At 39.6% G+C, this 18,209-nt stretch overlaps 4 protein-coding genes across 4 annotated transcripts; 2 read left to right on the top strand and 2 right to left on the bottom strand.

The window, feature by feature from the left end:
* Window positions 1-874: 874 nt before the first annotated feature.
* Window positions 875-6,228, bottom strand: LOC112458269 (amyloid protein-binding protein 2). The gene is made up of 9 exons (XM_025021823.1): window positions 5,688-6,228; window positions 5,185-5,298; window positions 4,630-4,871; window positions 4,132-4,311; window positions 3,628-3,883; window positions 3,418-3,542; window positions 3,068-3,347; window positions 2,813-2,978; window positions 875-2,736 (listed from the first exon to the last, which is right to left on the bottom strand). Exons 1-9 carry the CDS (start codon window positions 5,829-5,831, stop codon window positions 2,507-2,509), a joined length of 1,737 nt encoding a protein of 578 aa, XP_024877591.1. The 5' UTR covers window positions 5,832-6,228; the 3' UTR covers window positions 875-2,506.
* Window positions 6,229-8,177: 1,949 nt separating this feature from the next.
* LOC112458278 (ras-related protein Rab-18-B-like) lies at window positions 8,178-10,373 on the top strand. The gene is made up of 4 exons (XM_025021849.1): window positions 8,178-8,395; window positions 8,478-8,595; window positions 8,811-9,128; window positions 9,281-10,373. The coding sequence occupies exons 1-4, from the start codon at window positions 8,325-8,327 to the stop codon at window positions 9,440-9,442; spliced, it is 669 nt and encodes a 222-aa protein (XP_024877617.1). The 5' UTR covers window positions 8,178-8,324; the 3' UTR covers window positions 9,443-10,373.
* A 65-nt stretch (window positions 10,374-10,438) lies between these two features.
* On the top strand, window positions 10,439-12,100 carry LOC112458273. The gene has a single exon (XM_025021838.1). The coding sequence runs from the start codon at window positions 11,241-11,243 to the stop codon at window positions 11,697-11,699; it is 459 nt and encodes a 152-aa protein (XP_024877606.1). The 5' UTR covers window positions 10,439-11,240; the 3' UTR covers window positions 11,700-12,100.
* A 1,138-nt stretch (window positions 12,101-13,238) lies between these two features.
* LOC112458248 (protein RCC2 homolog) lies at window positions 13,239-17,866 on the bottom strand. The gene is made up of 4 exons (XM_025021783.1): window positions 17,210-17,866; window positions 15,931-16,171; window positions 14,636-15,483; window positions 13,239-14,116 (listed from the first exon to the last, which is right to left on the bottom strand). Exons 1-4 carry the CDS (start codon window positions 17,417-17,419, stop codon window positions 13,946-13,948), a joined length of 1,470 nt encoding a protein of 489 aa, XP_024877551.1. The 5' UTR covers window positions 17,420-17,866; the 3' UTR covers window positions 13,239-13,945.
* Between the last annotated feature and the right edge of the window lie 343 nt (window positions 17,867-18,209).

Below are 18,209 nucleotides of genomic sequence, written 5' to 3'. Positions count from 1 at the left end.
ATCTGCCACCTTAGAAAAAAATTCTAATTTTTTGAAGTAAACTTAATTTAAAGTGGAGATTATTGTTACATGTATTTATTCTTACACAAAACTAATGTTATATTGGTATCCTTTACTTTCTAATTTCATGTAATTATTTTTCGTACGGAAAATCTCAAATAATAAATACATTTTCCGAAATCATCACGTTGGTATATCTAGAAGTAAAAAAAATAAATTACAAAATTAATCAACATGCCAAAATTGTGTAATGTAAACTGTAATAAAAAAAACGGACATATTGATGAAGCTAAAATTTAAAAGTTATTTTCTTGTCAAATTATTGTTTAAATAACATGTAACTATCTATGCAATAAAGACATGTAGCAAATTATTGGCTTTTTCATTAAAATTTCATTAATAAACTCATCCCTGATCAAATTTTTTTGAGGTGGCAAATACTTTTGAGCAGTAGTATGTATATAGGATGTATTTTTAAATGTCGAATTTTTTATGAGGTGAAAAGGTAACTTCATACAGCAAAGCATCTGTTCAACAAATTGTTCACCGAGTTTTAATAGCTTTAATACCTATCTCGTCATCTACATTACTATTATAAACACAGGAGCATGTATTTCAAATATTTTTTGTGTTACTTAAAAATTATGCGATGCGTGAAAACTTACGATCATTGTAATCTTGAGACGAACAATGAATTAAACGTATTATAAATGCGTTTGATAAGCAATCGTAACAAAAAAATATTTTATACGAAACCTGAGCACAACTCTTTAAAAATTAAAACTGTCAACGAATAGCGAATCGTAAAGTATAAAATATATATACAAATCAAATTAAAACATTGGCAAATTTATATTAAAATGACGTATGTAAATACAAAATATTTAAAAAAGATATATTTTTATGCGCAAAAATTCTCAATACATCGAGATAAAACGTAGATAAACATCGAGTCTAATATAATTCAACACAAGCACAGCAACTCAAACTAAAAAAAGAAGCCCTCAATGTTTATATTGCAGTATCGTGACTAATAAAAATGAAAGGTACAAGGGAAAAACGAAACAAGGGGAAAGCTATGTTTTGTCGAAATTGATCTGATCATGTTATCTTGAAACATGGAACTTTCAAAGAAACGCCAAATATATCGTGCTGGGGAAAAACGATCATAATCCACGTGTTTGTGCGGAAGAATCCATCAGAATCCAACATACAATGTAAATACTAAATAAACATTATGCATTTCGATACTTAGTATTTACTGCTAGTACTTTTTTCAATAGCTTTTTAAGATATTCTAATGTCTTAAAACTTAAAATTGCGTCTTTCTCGAAATTACTCAGGATAGATCATTTTTTCTCTGTACCCTTCAAATAATTTATAAATTAAATTAACATTTTCAATAAATTTGAATTAATATCATTAAATTAACACTGCATAAATTTGAATTAATATCGCACTGACAATTACTTAATTTATTAATGTTATAAAATATCAACATAAGACATACAGAATTATTAGGTAACCCTCGAATAACACGATTAATTAGTTCCGTGTTATTGAAAACCGTGCAAGTCAAGATTCCAGATCCATATAAAATTGGGCATGTGATTTTAAGAGATTATATGTATATATATATTTCGTTCAAATTTTAAGAGATTACATATATATCTCTTTCAAATTTACTAGAATATATATATATCAAGATCTACTCCCGCTTCTAAGTATGTGCATTTTTTTAGGTTCCTGGGGCTCGATTGCGTATCTTGAAACGAGGTGAAAATTACAAAAGTGAGGAAATTCACTAGAGTATCTACGACTTTATTTGTCGACTTCTAGTAAATCTGTTCACTTTTGTAATTTTCAATTCGTTTCAACTATACACTACTCCTCTCTGTCACGACAACTACGTACGTTATCCCCAAATACATTTTAATAAATATTGGTACGAGAAATATGGACTTCTTCGAATACTTACAGGAAGCACAAAAAAACTCGTGCAATGTGATTACTCCTTGATTGCTGAAGAGAGTTTGATATCTCTTATAAATTCTGCATTATTCGAATGATTTCTTAAATGGTGATTCATGTAATACCCCCAATATAAAATACACAATCGACCCCCTGGGTAGTCATCGTGGTCATATTAAGTTCTTGCTATTGAGGCGAGAAATGACCCTATTTCTACTGCTACGACTAGGAGCCTTAATTGAATGACCGTGTTATTCCAACTTCACTCAAGTACCGTGTTGTTCAAGGGTTGCCACAATTTTTTGCCGTGCTACTCGAGACTCCGTGCAGTTCCAAGTACCGTGTTATTCAAGAGTCACCTGTATTACTCGTACGATCAGATCAATGCTTTACAAATTTCTAATTTCTGCGACTTAATAACTTTTTTTCTTTTCCCTACTTTGGCCCAAAAATGTCTTGTAAACGCAACGGACCAGTAAGTTGCTCGATGATATACAATGACATAAAATTTGAATTAGACACACTTATTGATATATCACATGGAAAAGAACACATTCATTACGTTTGCGATTGGCTGTGGACGTTTTTGTACATCAATCGGTGGTTCCTCAGATTGAGCGTGTTTATCTCTAAGCTCCTTCCAATGATTCAATATATCCGTGTACTCCAATATCTTTTCATAATCGTCTAACTTATTATACACGTGTAAAAGTCCTCGATAATCGTATTCTAAACCACTATAACCCTTTCCGAATAACTTTAAGCCTGTCGAAACAAAATTTTGCGAAATGTAATAGCGTTTTGTGTCATGATAAACACAATTCAAAACATATATACTTACTGATCGAGATACTACGATGGTAAAGCTTTTCGGCGTCTCTGTACCGGTTCATATGAAAATTGTATAATGAAGCTAAATGCCCTATACTCAAACCTACTTCATAATCATCGGGTCCTAATAATTCTTCTTTAATACCAATAGCTTTCAGATGCATCGCTTCCGCTTCCTGGAACACATTGAACGTACAACGAAATAATTAAATATGCAGCGTGTATATACATACTATATCAGTCTTTATTCTATGCATCGAGATACCTGAAACTTCCTCATACTCTGGTATAAGCGGCCCAAGTTTCCGTAATGTTTCGCCGTTTGTACGTTTCTTTCGCCAAACGCAGTTTTCGACATTTCTAAAGCAGACAAATGAAGACACTCGGATTTGAGTAAGAGATTCTGTTCAGACAACGGTGTGGACGCGTTATCTATAGCTATCTCTTCGAGAATAAGTGCCTTTATTCTCCTAGCACTCGCGAGCATCAAATGATTCGCGGGTAAATGTTTCTCCATGATATCTATAGCTGTTCCAGCATGATCACTGTAAAATGAGAGTTAATCGTACCGTATAATATATACGATAAGCCAGATGTAATTCCACACGTGATTACCTTGCATCGTCAAATCTGCCAGAGCTGTATTCGTGTACGTAGAGAGCGTAAGCTAAGTCTTCGTGTGCTAAGGCAACATGAAGATTAGTCCTGCCAAAAATCGTTTTTCTAATATCTAACGCAGTCTAAAATACAAGAACGGTTTTAATAATAGTCTGCACAGATTACGGTGATTCGCGCGGTGATTTGAAGATGTCTGGAGATAAATACCTTGTATATAGTTACACTATTGCTGATGCTATCGAAGTTTAGTAAGAAAAATCCGTAATCGATGAGAACGTCGCTATACTTCGGATGATCCGTATCGAATACTTCTCTCGCGAGATATACGGCCTCCTTAATCAGCAAACCGGCTTTTTGGAATTCTCGCTTCACCACGCATGACTTCGCTGCTTGTCTCAAAACGTCGACGATGATTCCCGCGGGAAGCGATGGTTTCAATTGTTTTAACGCTTCTATGCTCCATCTGGATGGTGGGTAGTATTAGTACATATACATATAACGTCAGGAGTAGAAATTATGTAAAACAAACATTATGTCCATTTCTGTCAATGTAAATTAACTTTAATCTCGATTTAACTTGCTTTTCATCTTTTTCTAATTCGATTTTGAACCTCAATCTATATTGGTTTACAAGAGATCGATTAAGTCAAAAGTTTCTGGCAATTTTAATTCATTTTCGGGAAAATATAATAATATGTATTAGGTAAGCACCTGTAAGCTTCGTCGTATTCACTGCGTATATAGAATAGTACACTGAACTCTGCAAAAAGGGCAGCATGATTGCTATTATTGTACTGCTCGCTCTTTAACTTTTCTATCATTTTCATGGCAATTTGATGAGTCTCTGCAGCTTTCTCAAAGTCGCAGTATGCCGCTTGTGCATGTAACAGCCTAAAATGTCAATCGACAAGATATACAATTCTTCTAATCCCGCTAGAAACTTGCTCGGTACAAAAATTTGATAATCTAAAGCCTCTTGCACAATTGGCGATAGCGATAGCGACAGCGACAAAGTTGCCGACAAAGGTATAGTCGGTATAGTATTGCTTTGTCGGCAACTCTATCGCTGTCGCTATCGCTATCGCCTATTGTGCAAGGGGCTTAAAGATCTGTCAACTAGATACACATGCGCACGAGCTTGTCGCCAAACACGATGTTACATTCTACTCGCAGACATTAATTAAAACTAATATATGTCAACGCTCATACTTGTGACAACAATCCAATGTTCTGCACCAATCCTTGGGGGTGTCATTGTATTTCACACACAATTCCTTGCAGGTTGTCAGCACCTTTTTACTTTCCAAATACCAGCCGGCGTCGCTGAGAAATCCACCGAGTCTCAAACCTAGATTTATCAATTTGTCTGGCGAAGAGGGACTTGAGCAGCATACCCTGCCGTAATGGTGGACCAGATGTCCCGCTATCCCTATCTTATGGTCCATCGGTGCCTTCGGTCACGAAAATACAAAAAAAGGCAAAATATTTTCTGACGTCAGAGGAAAAGTATGATGGGTGACAGCCATCAACATGTCATCAACCAAACTTCGATTAACATCGGTGTTTAAACTCGTCAAATAATACTTGTGCTTAATATGAATAGAACTGATTTCTTGTTTAACATATGGAAAAGAAGACCGGGTTAGAAATAGCAAATTAAAATTTCACTTTAGGCAGCTCCAGGATTAATCGGATTAATCGCCGATTAAGTTGATCCAAATCTGGTCCAAGTCACTCTCGAGGATTCCTACGTGACATGCTCACCTGAAATATTCTCAGGAGGTGTAATCGCCGATTGGTGACCTTGAGCATCTTGGAGAAAGTCTCCAGATCGCTTAATTCCGCCCCCAGTATGCATAGTCTCCTCTCTCTGTACAGCTGAAAGAGATCAAACCCCATGAAGGTCAACGGAAGGCTGTTACCGTTAAGCGCGTGCGGGGCGATATCAATCGGAGTCGATCGAGATCGGCCGTCTTGGAGGAATCGCGAAAACGGAGCGTCGAGTTCGCTCGTGCCGTGGACGGACGGTCAGATCCTCGGCACGACTCGCGTAAACTCCTCGTCGTCGTCGACGTCGTCGGAAACGTCGGGGCACGACCGAGAACAATGCCGTCTCGTCCCGTTCGAGGGTGGCGAGGCGGAGATACAAAAACAAGCGTGACTGTCATCGCGCGCGCGGTTATCTCGATCGTCTCCCCCTCGCCTCCCGTAATCGTCGCTGCGCCGCCGGAGACGACGACGACGACAGCTTGACGTCGTCCTTTTACCTGATAGTAGAGATCGAAGCGCACGCTCTTGGGCAGATCGGTGAGACACGGTTTGTAAGTGCGAAACCTGTCGACCACCGCGGACACGCACAACTGGTACAGGCTCCGCGTGGAAAACAACCGTGGCTCGCGTCCATCGGCCATTTTCGCGAACGGCCTTTTTTTGATTAATCACCAACACAATCTCGGGTGTTGTAACCGCGCCGTCCGCACCGTCCGTCGCCCGTTGTCGCCCACCGTTGTCGTAGCGCGCGCGCGCGCGCGTTCGTGAATGCGTAGCGTAGCGTTGCGTCGCGTTGCGTGAATGCGTGAGTGCCGTGAATACCGCGAGCGCGAGCCGCGAGCCGCGAGTACGTATGTACTACGTGCGTGCGACCGTGCGTGCGTGCGGAGGGCACGTACCACGTACGTCGCGCGATCAGAGATGTCGCGCCGCCGTTTTTATCCGACAGGTCGCGAGCGCACCGCGAAACCGCGTGGTGCTCGCGCACCTGAAGTCAGCCGCGTTCTTCGTTCTTCCGGCTCGAATCGAGCTTTGATTCAAATCTACAGGGTGTCCCGGGCATCGCGTACTCCGCGGTTACTCCTCTCGATGACAGCTCCCTTGATCAATGACTTTTCCGTCAGCTGATTTCGGTCAAAGGAAGAGATTATGTGCTCGCGAGAAGCGAGCTTGAGCGAGCTACGTGGCGTAAAAAATTAAGCTACCTGCTCCAGTTGATTTGGATTAATTTCAGCTGATGAGAGCTTTAATTGTTTCGATAGAATTTTAATTTGGAGCGTAAAGGTGCCTTTTCACGTAATTGACGCTCGCAGTATACATGTAATATACATGTATAATGGCTACCGCCCCTCCCCCGCAAGCAGGGGTGAGTGTGGGTAGACCTCGGTTCGCATGGAAATTTGAAAACCCGAACCGTACAATAATGAACCTTTTGTTTCGCCCCATAAGCAAGCCAGGGTGGGGTGGCCGGTGGGGTGGATCTCGCTCTAATTCTTGCGTGTTTACGTTTTTTGAATGTAAATCGTAATCCGCCTGCGGCGGAGCTCCTCTCTCGCATAAAAAAAGTAATCTAACTCCAAGCCTATTTCTAAAAACTGGAATAAAAATTTAGAAATATAAACAAATATTGATCATAGAATTTTTTTACTATTTTTCCTGTGTTCCTTGTTAAAAATGCTTCCAAAAACCACACATTTCAATGGGCCAAATAAGTTATCGTAATCGTCCCATTCCGCCATTTTAAATTTTTAAATTTTGTCATTAAATCATAGCGATCTTGAAAACTTCCACGTACCAATTTTTGTGAAAATATGTAAGAATTTTGAAATTACGGCGGTCGTATTAGATTCGCCATTTTAAATTTTCAAAATTTTACATTATATTCGAAATCAGTGACCTCGAAAATCCTTTTATACCAAGTTTTGTGCAAATATGTAAGAATTTTGAAATTATTGTCGCCGTATTGGATCCGCCATTTTGAAAAAAAGAGATATTCGATCTGGTTGAAGACATAATAAGTCTATTTAAAAAATTAAAAATTTAAGCATTTCTTTTTATTTACGTTTAATTATTTTCTAATTTTTAGAAAATTATGATTTAGTATGTGATAAAACTCATTACAACTTTCCACGTGAATTACGTGAAACGAGGTCCACCACCCATATCGCCTGCTGCAGGGGAAGGGGCGGAGCCAAACAATACTGGTTCGGGTTAGATTAGGTTAGTTTTTTCGTAGATAAAGCCCCCCTGGCCTAGGGGAGGGCGGACTTACTGCATCCACGCCACGCACTTTCCCACCCACACAAACAATTGGTTATATATCTTCTTTCTAATGTTAAATTTTATGAATGTCTCAATTCATAGAGTGAGATATAATTTTTTTTATTACAAGAACATGAAAGACGTTAATTTTGTCGAAAAATTAAATTTTCTAAACTATATAAGCATTTCCGGAACTCAACACTGTAACCAAAAGTACCTACTGTAGGTTTCGTATACATATACCTATAAAATTTTATCAAAATCGGGCGTGAGAGGTTTTCGGAAGTTTATCTGGGCAGGTTTCAACCCAACATCCAGCTAAAATAACATCTCACAATCAGGCAATCTCAGGATTCAAGTCTGTCTGGCCGGAGAAGCAATTGTTCAAAGGGACACCCTGTATATGATACAGCCCACCACACTGCATCACACAATCACAGTAGCATATATATGCATATATACATATACAGGGTGTACCAGAAAGATGGGTATCTCAAATTAACTTGAACGGATGACGTTTTGGTCATCCTTTCTCCTAGGTCCTGAACCTAGGTCAAGTTCAAGTTCACCACCAGACGCCCATTTCCAAAACTAAAACTTTTGTAATTAATAATTAATTTTTTTCAAAAACGTCATCCGTTTAAAAGTTAATTCGGGTTACCCATCTTTCTGGTACACCCTGTATATACCAGCGCGACATAGGCACGGTGGCGGGTGGCGGGACTGGCGGGGTGGTGTTGTTTAACGTTTAACGTCACGATACGCAACTTGGCGACGTTACGAGGAAGGCGAGAGTGCGAGACGGTGTCTTTTCTTTTCAGCACCACTAGACAAATATCGGTTGATACATCGCGAGGTGCAGCCGAATCACTATGGATCAGGAAGACGTTCTGACGATACTAAAGATCCTCATGATAGGCGAATCCAATGTAGGGAAATCAAGGTAACTCGCAAAGTGCAATTCATTCCTCATTTATCGATGATGACGCTCGAAACACTGATCTGTTTATTACAATTGTTTTCAGCATACTACTGAGGTTTACCGAGGATGAGTTCTACGAGAACATGCAGAGTACGGTCGGCATGGACTACAAGACCAAGCAGATCAACATCGACGGCAATGTGGTGAAACTCGCGATTTGGGTTTGTAATCGTAATTTTGTTCGCGACGACAAAATAATGTAATCTACGCGACATATTACGGCTGCGGTCGACTTGATGCTACAAATGCTTCGAAGCATTCCTCTTCTCCTTTCTTTCAATAAAGAAAGAAGAAGAAGGAGAATGCTTCAAAGCATTTGTAGCGTCAAGTGGACTTCAGCCTACATTACAGCTTTGTCGAAACGCGCTGTTTACAGGACACCGCCGGCCAGGAACGATTTCGCACTTTAACGCCGAGTTATTACAGAGATGGCCAGGGTGCTATCTTAATGTACGACGTAACGGATCGGAATACCTTTGTGAAATTGGAAACATGGCTCAACGAGTTAAATACGTACTGCAATAAAACGGACATCGTCAAGATGGTAGTGGGCAATAAGATAGACCTGCCGAATAGAGAAGTGAGCACCGAGGAGGGCCTACAATTTGCCAGGAGGCATCAGACCTTGTATATCGAGAGCAGCGCAAAAACGGCGGACGGTGTAAAGTGTTGCTTTGAGGAACTCGTACAAAAGGTAGATATATAGAATTTATACAATTTTATGTGGATACATGTTTCAGGATAGATTATAATTATATTATTTATGATTGTCAAAGATTGTGCCACTTATAACTGGTATCTTTGATTATTTATGACGCTTTGTAACATATATGTTGTGTATAATAGATAATACAAACACCTGGTCTTTGGGATACTCATTCTTTGCGATTGTACGACAATGGTACCGTGGGTGGCGCGAGACATCGAATGGGAAAACGAGGAATGCAGTTGACCAATGATAATCAACAGCAGGATGCGTACTCAAATTGCTATTGCAGCTTGCTGTAATGGATTGTGAAAAAGTACATGTGCTCGCAACGATAGTGTATATGAATGTGTTAAATTTGAAGATCTTGCGCGAGAAGTAGATTTCGAGAGACATTGAGTGTGTGTAACATGGAAAGGGTCAAACGTAATAGGTCACCATTTCACACGTGCTATATATTCAGATCGTACAAAACTTATCCGAAAAAAGGCATGTATACTTGCTTATATCACGTACACATCTAAACGTACAAACTGTCGTTAGAGACTAGGTTGAATCTGGCATCGGAATCTACGGTGTGAAGCAAAATTTTGTGTTTGTGTAAATACATGATTTTACAAATACTAAAGAAACACTCAATAAGACATTTGTATGGGTCGTAGTCGGTAGTATCGATCGCATTTTTGTACAAGTGAATTCAAATATTTGTATAGTCTTTTTCGATTGTGTTTGTCGTTTTATATTTTGCACAATACGTGCGCTTGACGCATATCGTTGTACATTTGAAAAAAGCATGTATTATACTGTAAAAATGTATCTAAGGATGTTGTTTCATTGTTGTTACTTTGTTGATTGTGTACTAATTTCTAGAGGTGCTACAATATAATATCTCTTATCAATGAATATATACTGTATCGAGAAATCGGAGAGTATATATTTTACGGAGATTTCAATACAACTGTATGGTAGTGATATATAGTATATCCTAGAATTCGTGTATACGTGCGTAATGCGATCCTCTGCCAGAAGAGGCAACTTTTTTCTCGGGCAAAAATGCATTCGAGCAATTTGAAGCTAACGAATAAGCGCTCTAAGTTACGGATGAATCGAGGCGACGACGTGCGCTGTACGTGCCGTTTTATTATTTCTCTAAAAGTTTTATAGCAACTTTACGTGATATTTAAATGTCGCTATTTATAAAACGATTTATTTAATAAGAGATATTGAAAATTTTCTAATTCTCTCTTTCTCTCTCTCTCCTCCCTCTCATTTCGTTCTCACTTTCCCCCTTTCTCTTTTTCACTCTTAAAATTTATAAAAATAAGAAATAACAAAGGGGATCACAGATTCAGAATTTAAATTTGAAAACATTTAGGATGAATTAGAAGCAGTAAACCTAATCTATTAACTTCTCATAACTGCTCATTTAAAAATTACTACTAAAAAACCATTTTATTAAATAAAAAAAAGTTGCTTCTTTTAACACTAGCTAGAGACCAGCATATTGTGAGCGCAAATTCTGAGATAAATTATGTATTATAATTTATTCATTTGTAAATAAAAAAAACATTCCTGGATGTGCGATATCATTTTAATGTAAAAAAATGTCATGTGATGAACGATAACCAATCCATAACAATTGCCTAAATAATTAGCTTGTATTTTGACATCTGTAATAGCTTCGTAGAATTATTTAATACTATCTCTATCTTTATTCGTATTGGCTTACAATTTACATCTATCCTGAAAATGTTAGATGCACAAAACGAAGAGGCATTACGTGAAACGAAGTTACATATAAAATTTACAAATGAAGGAATGCTCGTTTATGGTGAATGGAGTAACGAGAAATTGCTCGGTTTGTTAAAGGACAAACTTGTGCGATATAATAATGTTAAATCTTTATCCGCGTGCACCGATGTATCATGTGATGCGTTATGTGATAAATCATTACATTTTATTATCCATAGTGGAATGTATAATGAATGTATTTTACTGGAACTAGAAGGAAAAGGTATCAAGACTTTTTCGTACGGAGATTTCTGTACACATCCGTCCTGTTGCTTGTCGTTTTATTACATTGAATAGTAAATTTTAGGCATGTCGTTACGAAGTATCATGAAAGCAATGAAGTATGGTCTCCTCGGTCTCACTTCCGAGGAACTGAAATATTTCTACGGTTTCGGGGCAGAAATAGACGTAGATACATGGACGAAGAAACTTGATGGTAGATTGATCTGGAATCTGGTTGCTACTGGATTAACCGAAAATCAATGCTGGACCATTGTTACGTGCGGATTGGTGTCTCAAGATGAAAGCATATTATGTCGGCTTTTATCGAGCGGCATCGACGTCCCAGGAATTCTGAACTGGCAGGGGAAAGCCAAGCCGGCTTCACCAACGATAATCCGTTTTCTGAAAAAACTCGGGATGGATGAGGACACTTGTAATTATGTAGGAGAGAACGGTATTGATGATGAAGTTGAAAATATTTTAATTGATCTTGGGTATAACGAATACAGAAAGAAGGAAGCTTTAGGAATAACTGAGGTGTTTTAATTGATTTCAAAGGACATTAGATAAAAACGCACATTATATCAAACGATAAATAATCTACTTTGAAATTGAAATAATCGACAGGAAATATTACATGAATGCAGTTTAACTGTATTGGAATCACACTCTACTTTCCTGGAGGGGAAAACGTCTGACACTGTATCCGACAATTCATTGAAGACATCTTGTTCTTGCAGTTCAAGTAAAACGGCTTTTTCAGATATTTCTATCGTAACAAACCTTGCCACGTGCATTTGTTATTTGAATTCGTTGCCGAAAGAACAAGCTGGCGAAACTTTGACGAGAAACGATTATTTGAGGTATTTTATGGCGGTTTATAAATGTGCTGTGTTGAATTTGCATGAAATAAGTACGATAATATGTAATAAATTGTGTAACGCATGTATATAATACATAGACAAAATGTGATGATACCACTATCGTGGGCGATAAGTAGAGCTTTGAGATATCAGCCGACAGATCCGAATCATTACATAGCACACCAATTGCTACGTTGGAAATATGGAAATGTTTCACAAAAGGAAATGCATAGTGCTCGACAATTTATCGCTTCTGTTGCGACAACACTAGATCAAACGCTTATGGTAAAAAAATATATCTGGCATTCTTTAGAAAGGAAGTATATTAGTAAAATGTGAAATTTGACTAATATATAAAGCATTATATTGATTTGTTTTTAGTTCATATAGTTTATAATATATAATTTTACCAACTAGCAAAAACGCGAAGTAAAAAACGCCGTAAATAAATGTTTAAATAAAGCTGTCGTAAGAGATGTTGCTTGCAACTTATATTCAGAACGGCAAAAATTGTATCGTATCAAAGAGTGTTATTGGAAATGTATAAAAGTGCCAATATCGGCACTTGATACAAGCAAATTGAATCCGCAAAAAGAAGCGACATTGCACTGAATGGTGGACAATATAAAATTTATTGAAAATTGTTAAAAATTGAAACGGACACTTCTCTTAAAAATTATTAAATAGGACAAAAGCTTTCGACGGAAGTTTCTTAAAAAATTCGTTTATTTCATTATTTGGACTTGTACATTCATCGCAAGTTTATCAGAAGAATATTTCGGTGCAGAAAACGCACGAGTATTACGTGGAACGGAATGGAATGAATATCTGAACATCACAATAAAAGATGTTGATAATACATCCTGGCAGTGATCGGAGTTATAAGTTTATTAGTACACGAGGTACTAGACGCACTTTCTGATTCATTCTGTTTTTTTATTGTGTACTCGACCAAACATTTTTAATGCATCTACGATAATGGTATACGAGAAATGTGTGTAATATGATTTATCTTGAAAGAAAGACCTTAAAATGCGAAATACATATCATCAATCGCCTGAATTTGATGGATTCTCTTGTTATCATAATCCAACAACAAAAAAAAGACAATTTGTGACTTCCATAGTTCTTTTTTTATCATTTTGAAATAATATTCATTAAAATTAATTTTACATACGTATATTAAAATATATTATTAAAAATAAAATAAAATATATAATGCTTTCCATATAGGCGACATTTTACATTAAAAAAAATTGTTAAATTATCCTCCTATGAATTTAATAAAACACATATCGCGGAATTTAATTCATGTACAACCGTTAAAATATTACCTAGTTGAATGGCTCACTCGCGTTAATCCTATTCAGGGATTATCCCTGTATATATGCATTGTAAAAAAACGATTCCTGCAGATGTAATGATTCAGGTACTATTGTGATGAATCAATTATATAAACTATTTGAATAGGTAAATCGATTAAGAAAGCGATAAAAATGAAGGCAATTGCTTCTGAGTTCTACCAGTTCTCTTTACAGTTCTTCAGCTTCTCCTTACGAATAACTATCTCCATTCCGATGAAAATTGCAGCAAACTTCAATAAAATAGCAACGTATCAAAATATATTTTTTTGCATCTATCTTGTTTGGTCTATTAACCTGAGCTGCTAACAGAATGGGTTTCAAATGTTACACAGATCGACTTTCATTCGCGCGTTAAGTAAAAACTGGAAGTACAAAGTAGAATAATATCTAATCCTATATCTCTTTTCTGGACGTTTCGTGGCAATCTACTTGTTATCTTTCTCGGATACTTTGTTCAAACTCGTTGAAACCTAGCTGTGAATCATCGAAGGAACGTTTTCCTTCTGATTCGATCATCTGCATAGCGACGCAATGGAGACCCGTTTACGCAATCGAAGAATATACTTTAAACAGAGTACACCTGGAGTTTATTAATCTCGGCCCTTTCCTCCTCGGTATCGTCTCGGCAGATCATAAGTGTATGAGACAGACCACATGTAACGGCAGTAATGTATAAACCTTCCAAGGCTTTTACCTCCATCGGAGTCGTCGACGACTTTCGCATTTCACCAAAACCCTAAGAAAAAATAAAAAGGTATATCTTAGGGAATCATTTAGAATCAATCGAGTAGGGCATATTTAATTCTATGATTTTGGGGTGCTGGAAAGGTCGATACTAGATACAGTTCTTTATTAAGCAAAAGATCTGGTTTTGATTCCTGGAATCACCATTCCGTATGATTTATATTAATAGAAATTTTGTGTGAAAAAATATTCCACTGTTATAAAACCAGTACCCGAGACATGAACTTCTCAAAATAACCGGAGATAAACTAATCACAGTGCGCAGAAACTTCCAAATAACAATAAATAAGCTTTAAAATAACTCGCATCTTTTAAAATGGAGATTGAATAAAGGGGCTTACATCTCCTTTCCACAAACATTGCAATTAATGAAATTAATGAGGCAAGCAAGGTTCATGTAAGATCGCAGTGCTTTCATACTGGATGGCGAGATTAGATTTAAATTATAGCGCTATAGAAGAAAAAAAAATTACAATATCCTATATGTATCTTTAAGGTAATCCCATCTTACCAATTCTCCGAACGTAGGACTAGGGCCCCATGCAATAACGGAGTCATCGGCCGCGACCACCACGCTCGTTTGTGAACAACCGACGCATCGAATTTCCCAACCGGATAGATCCTGAATAGGCTTGGGGTACATGTTGGCCTCGCCTGTGCGCTTAGTCTGACCGAACATCAGGGCGGAGCCGTGTACGTTAATCGCGATGCTGTACGTGCTGCCGCAATAAACCGCACGGACACCGCGGCTGGGCGGCTCCAGAAACTTGATCAGACGTGGTACCAATTCGTCGCGCTGCTCGTTGTGACCCAGACGGCCAATCCCACCGAATCCCCAGGAGAACGCCCGGTTCTTGCTGTCAATCGCGACGGTGTGATAGTGACCGCAGCTAAAGTCCGTGATCTCAACGCGATCCAACGGCGTCGCGTGGCCGTCCTTACCTCTCTCGACGTACAAAACGATTCGCTTAGGCGCTTTCTCATAATGAAATGCCATTTTCGTATTCGTGATGAAGTATTTGCCGTCGGTGTTGTGGCCTAGAGCGCCGTACTCCGGGCATCCGAACGAGTGTAGACCACCCTTGATGTCCAGGATCATCGAGAATTCTGCGCCGCATCCCACTTTCACTATCGGCGGTCCGGAATATTTAACTTTGGTGGCAGTCACGATACAAGGGTCATTTTTGCCGACCCCGCATTGGCCCAGTTTATTGTCGCCAGCAGCAAAAACTATACCGCGGCTCGTTAAAAATAAGGTGTGGTTGCGTCCGCACGACGCCCCTATAACCGTGTGTCCTTTTAAAGCTTCGACCTCGGTGGGCTCGTCGCGACGCTTCGTGTCTCCGACACCCAATTGACCTATGCAAATCGTGCGGTCTCAGCAATAGTATTGTCTGAATAAAACTAATAACGCAATACATGCAAATTTATAATACAATTAGATGCTGATATGTATTGATCAAGCTTAAATTAATGCTTCTAGGACACTGAATATAAAAGTTTATCGAGACGTTGCCCTGTGCTAGCGTGAAATCTATACAGACTTGTAAGCGTTAAATTTTTAATAGCAAATAAAATGATAACTGTGATAACGGGTTGATGGCTTTGCATGAAAGCGGTCGACTCGCTGATAGATTCAATCCCAGCCCTTTTCGCATGCATGTTCTGGTTTTACAACAGGTCGATTGGAGGTTTGCGATCAAAGGAATATGATATGAATAATGGTCCACTTTGGGAACCCTTTTCCTCATAAGAAAGGAAACGATAACTATTACAGTTATCGCACACAGACGCGTTATCGCTCACCTTTATCGTTTCTACCAAAAGCCAAGCATCTATTATCCTCAGTAACGATAATGCTGTGGGATGCAGCGGGACCGGATGCGATTAGTCGTACTCTAGCGTCGTTCAAATTTTTAAAGGTGTGCGGCGTCCACAGGCTACGTCCCACGTTCGCCTTCACTCCCTTAGGCGGTGCCTTGCGACCAGCCATTTCCCAATTAGTAAGGCCACACATGAGCAATGTTCCAGGCTTGCCCCAGCCGCCCTAATATAAAACAGAGATTTCACAGTTACTAATACATTTCATTCGGTGCGTTAACTTATTTGGTCGGCGGAACGAGTTAGGCTCGTGGTCAGCGACTTGAGCGCATCTATGAATTTAACTCGGTAATACAATGTTGCGCTGATTCTTTTACATATATATATACAGCAAATTCGTTGATCTTGACGCATTCTATGTAATTTAAACAAGTTCCCAGCTAGCAGAAACTTCTAAAAGGTGTCTTAAAAACGCTTAAAAGAACTCTGAAGGACATCTGAAAAATTATATCGTCTTTAAGATGTCTTTTACAACTTTCTGCTAGCTGGGTTGGGTCTTGATTGTTTGAATGCCATAAACAGTGTACCTTGTCCACAGCAGGTATGAAACAAGCGCCGGCCAAATGGGTTAAAGCCCAACACAGTTCTACATTAACAAACAAAATTTAAGCAAGAGCTAGAAGTAATCGTATCAGAATGCTGATCAAAAAACCAAATTTTCTCTCGTCCGTTTTGTAGATCCTATGATACTTTACAGAATGAATTTTACAAAGAGGTGGAAAATCACTAATCGCGACAGTTGAAACATAGTCCATTCTGTTAATGTAGATTAAATTTAATCTTAAGTTTAACTTACTTGTCATCTTTTTCCAATTCTTAGAATTAGAAAAAGATGAGAAGCAAGTTAAACTGAGATTAAAGTTATTCTACATTAAGTAATAGAATGGACATTAAGCTATGCTTTAACTGTCGCGATTAGTGATTTTCTATCTCACTCCGTAAGTTAATGTACATTGGTAGAAATGGACGTACAAAGTGTCAACAATAAACCTAATGTACCTGGTATTAATTCGTGTAAATATTCGCATTTCGATATTCGAACGCAAAACAATAGCGTTAATTACGGGACGATCGGGACAATCGGCCATCGCGTCGCGTCGCGGGTTGAGGGACCGGGCGCGTCGCTTAACCACAGACCGAGGGGAGGGGGTCGGAGGGGAGCGGGAATGAGGGGAGAGAGGGAGAGAAACGAGGAGTGTATCACCTCCGGGGCCGGTAGCTCGGGCATGTTCGAGACGTCCGCAAGCGCGTCCTCGGCTGCGGCGTCCTCGCCGTCGGCGTTGGAGACGGCCTCGGCATCGTCGACCTCCGAGTCGTGCTCGCTGGAGATGTCCTCCTCGTCGTACTCCACCTTCCGCGACTTAGGCGGACGGTTCTTCGCCTTGCCACTCGCGTTTTTCCGCTTGGTGGACATCGTCGCGGTGCGCGCGACCGGGACGCGTGGCCGTGTCTGGAGCAGGCGTCGCGCGATCCTCTTTCCTCCACCGTCGTCTCTTCTTCCTCCTTCTCCTGCTCCTCCTCTTACGCGGGCGGCAAGGACCAGGTGGACGGTGCTACGTCGGCGGCGACGGCGACGGCGGCGAGCGGCGACGGCGACGTTTCACGCTGGCGGCCGCCGCGATGACATTTATCGATGTAATGGCGCTGAGGGGAGCCGCGCCGCGCCGCCGACGGCGGATCGACAACAAAAACGCGGCCACCTGGCGCTCAAAAATCATAATAAAACCACGCTCTCGCGATAAGTATATACATATACATACGAAACATACATACGCGACACCGTAGTTTATGATTGTAAATCGCCGGGGGGTACGCTCCGCGTTCCGGCGCGTTCCGGCCCGTTTCGGTCCGTTCCGACCGGAACGCGACGGAACGCGCTGGAATCGGATCGCGCTCGAGCGGGAAAATTCAACCGGCAACGGCTTTGAAGTTTTGAGGTCGACGGTCTCCCCTCCGATCGAGGTTTTCGATCGCTGTTGTCCTCTTGTCAGTCGTCAGTCACCCGGAAAGACGAGACGTGCATGAGACGAACGGCGGAGAATTTTGAGCGACAGGCGCCGCGTGAGGTTAGGTTTGTCTGAGCAACAGGTTACGTCGCGTTGTTATGCGAACGCGAGGCGGGACGCGTATATATATCGGTCTGAAAGTGTACTTGATTTATTTTCAGGAAAATTGACGCGCTGACGAGAGGATCCTTCCATTTT

This window comes from Temnothorax curvispinosus, unplaced genomic scaffold (genome assembly GCF_003070985.1).
Source record: "Temnothorax curvispinosus isolate PA1 unplaced genomic scaffold, ASM307098v1 QBEX01000793.1, whole genome shotgun sequence".
NCBI classification, from domain to species: Eukaryota; Metazoa; Arthropoda; class Insecta; order Hymenoptera; family Formicidae; genus Temnothorax; species Temnothorax curvispinosus.
The sequence above is the reverse complement of the archived record's forward strand: the minus strand, read 5'-3'. Positions and strand labels throughout refer to the sequence as shown.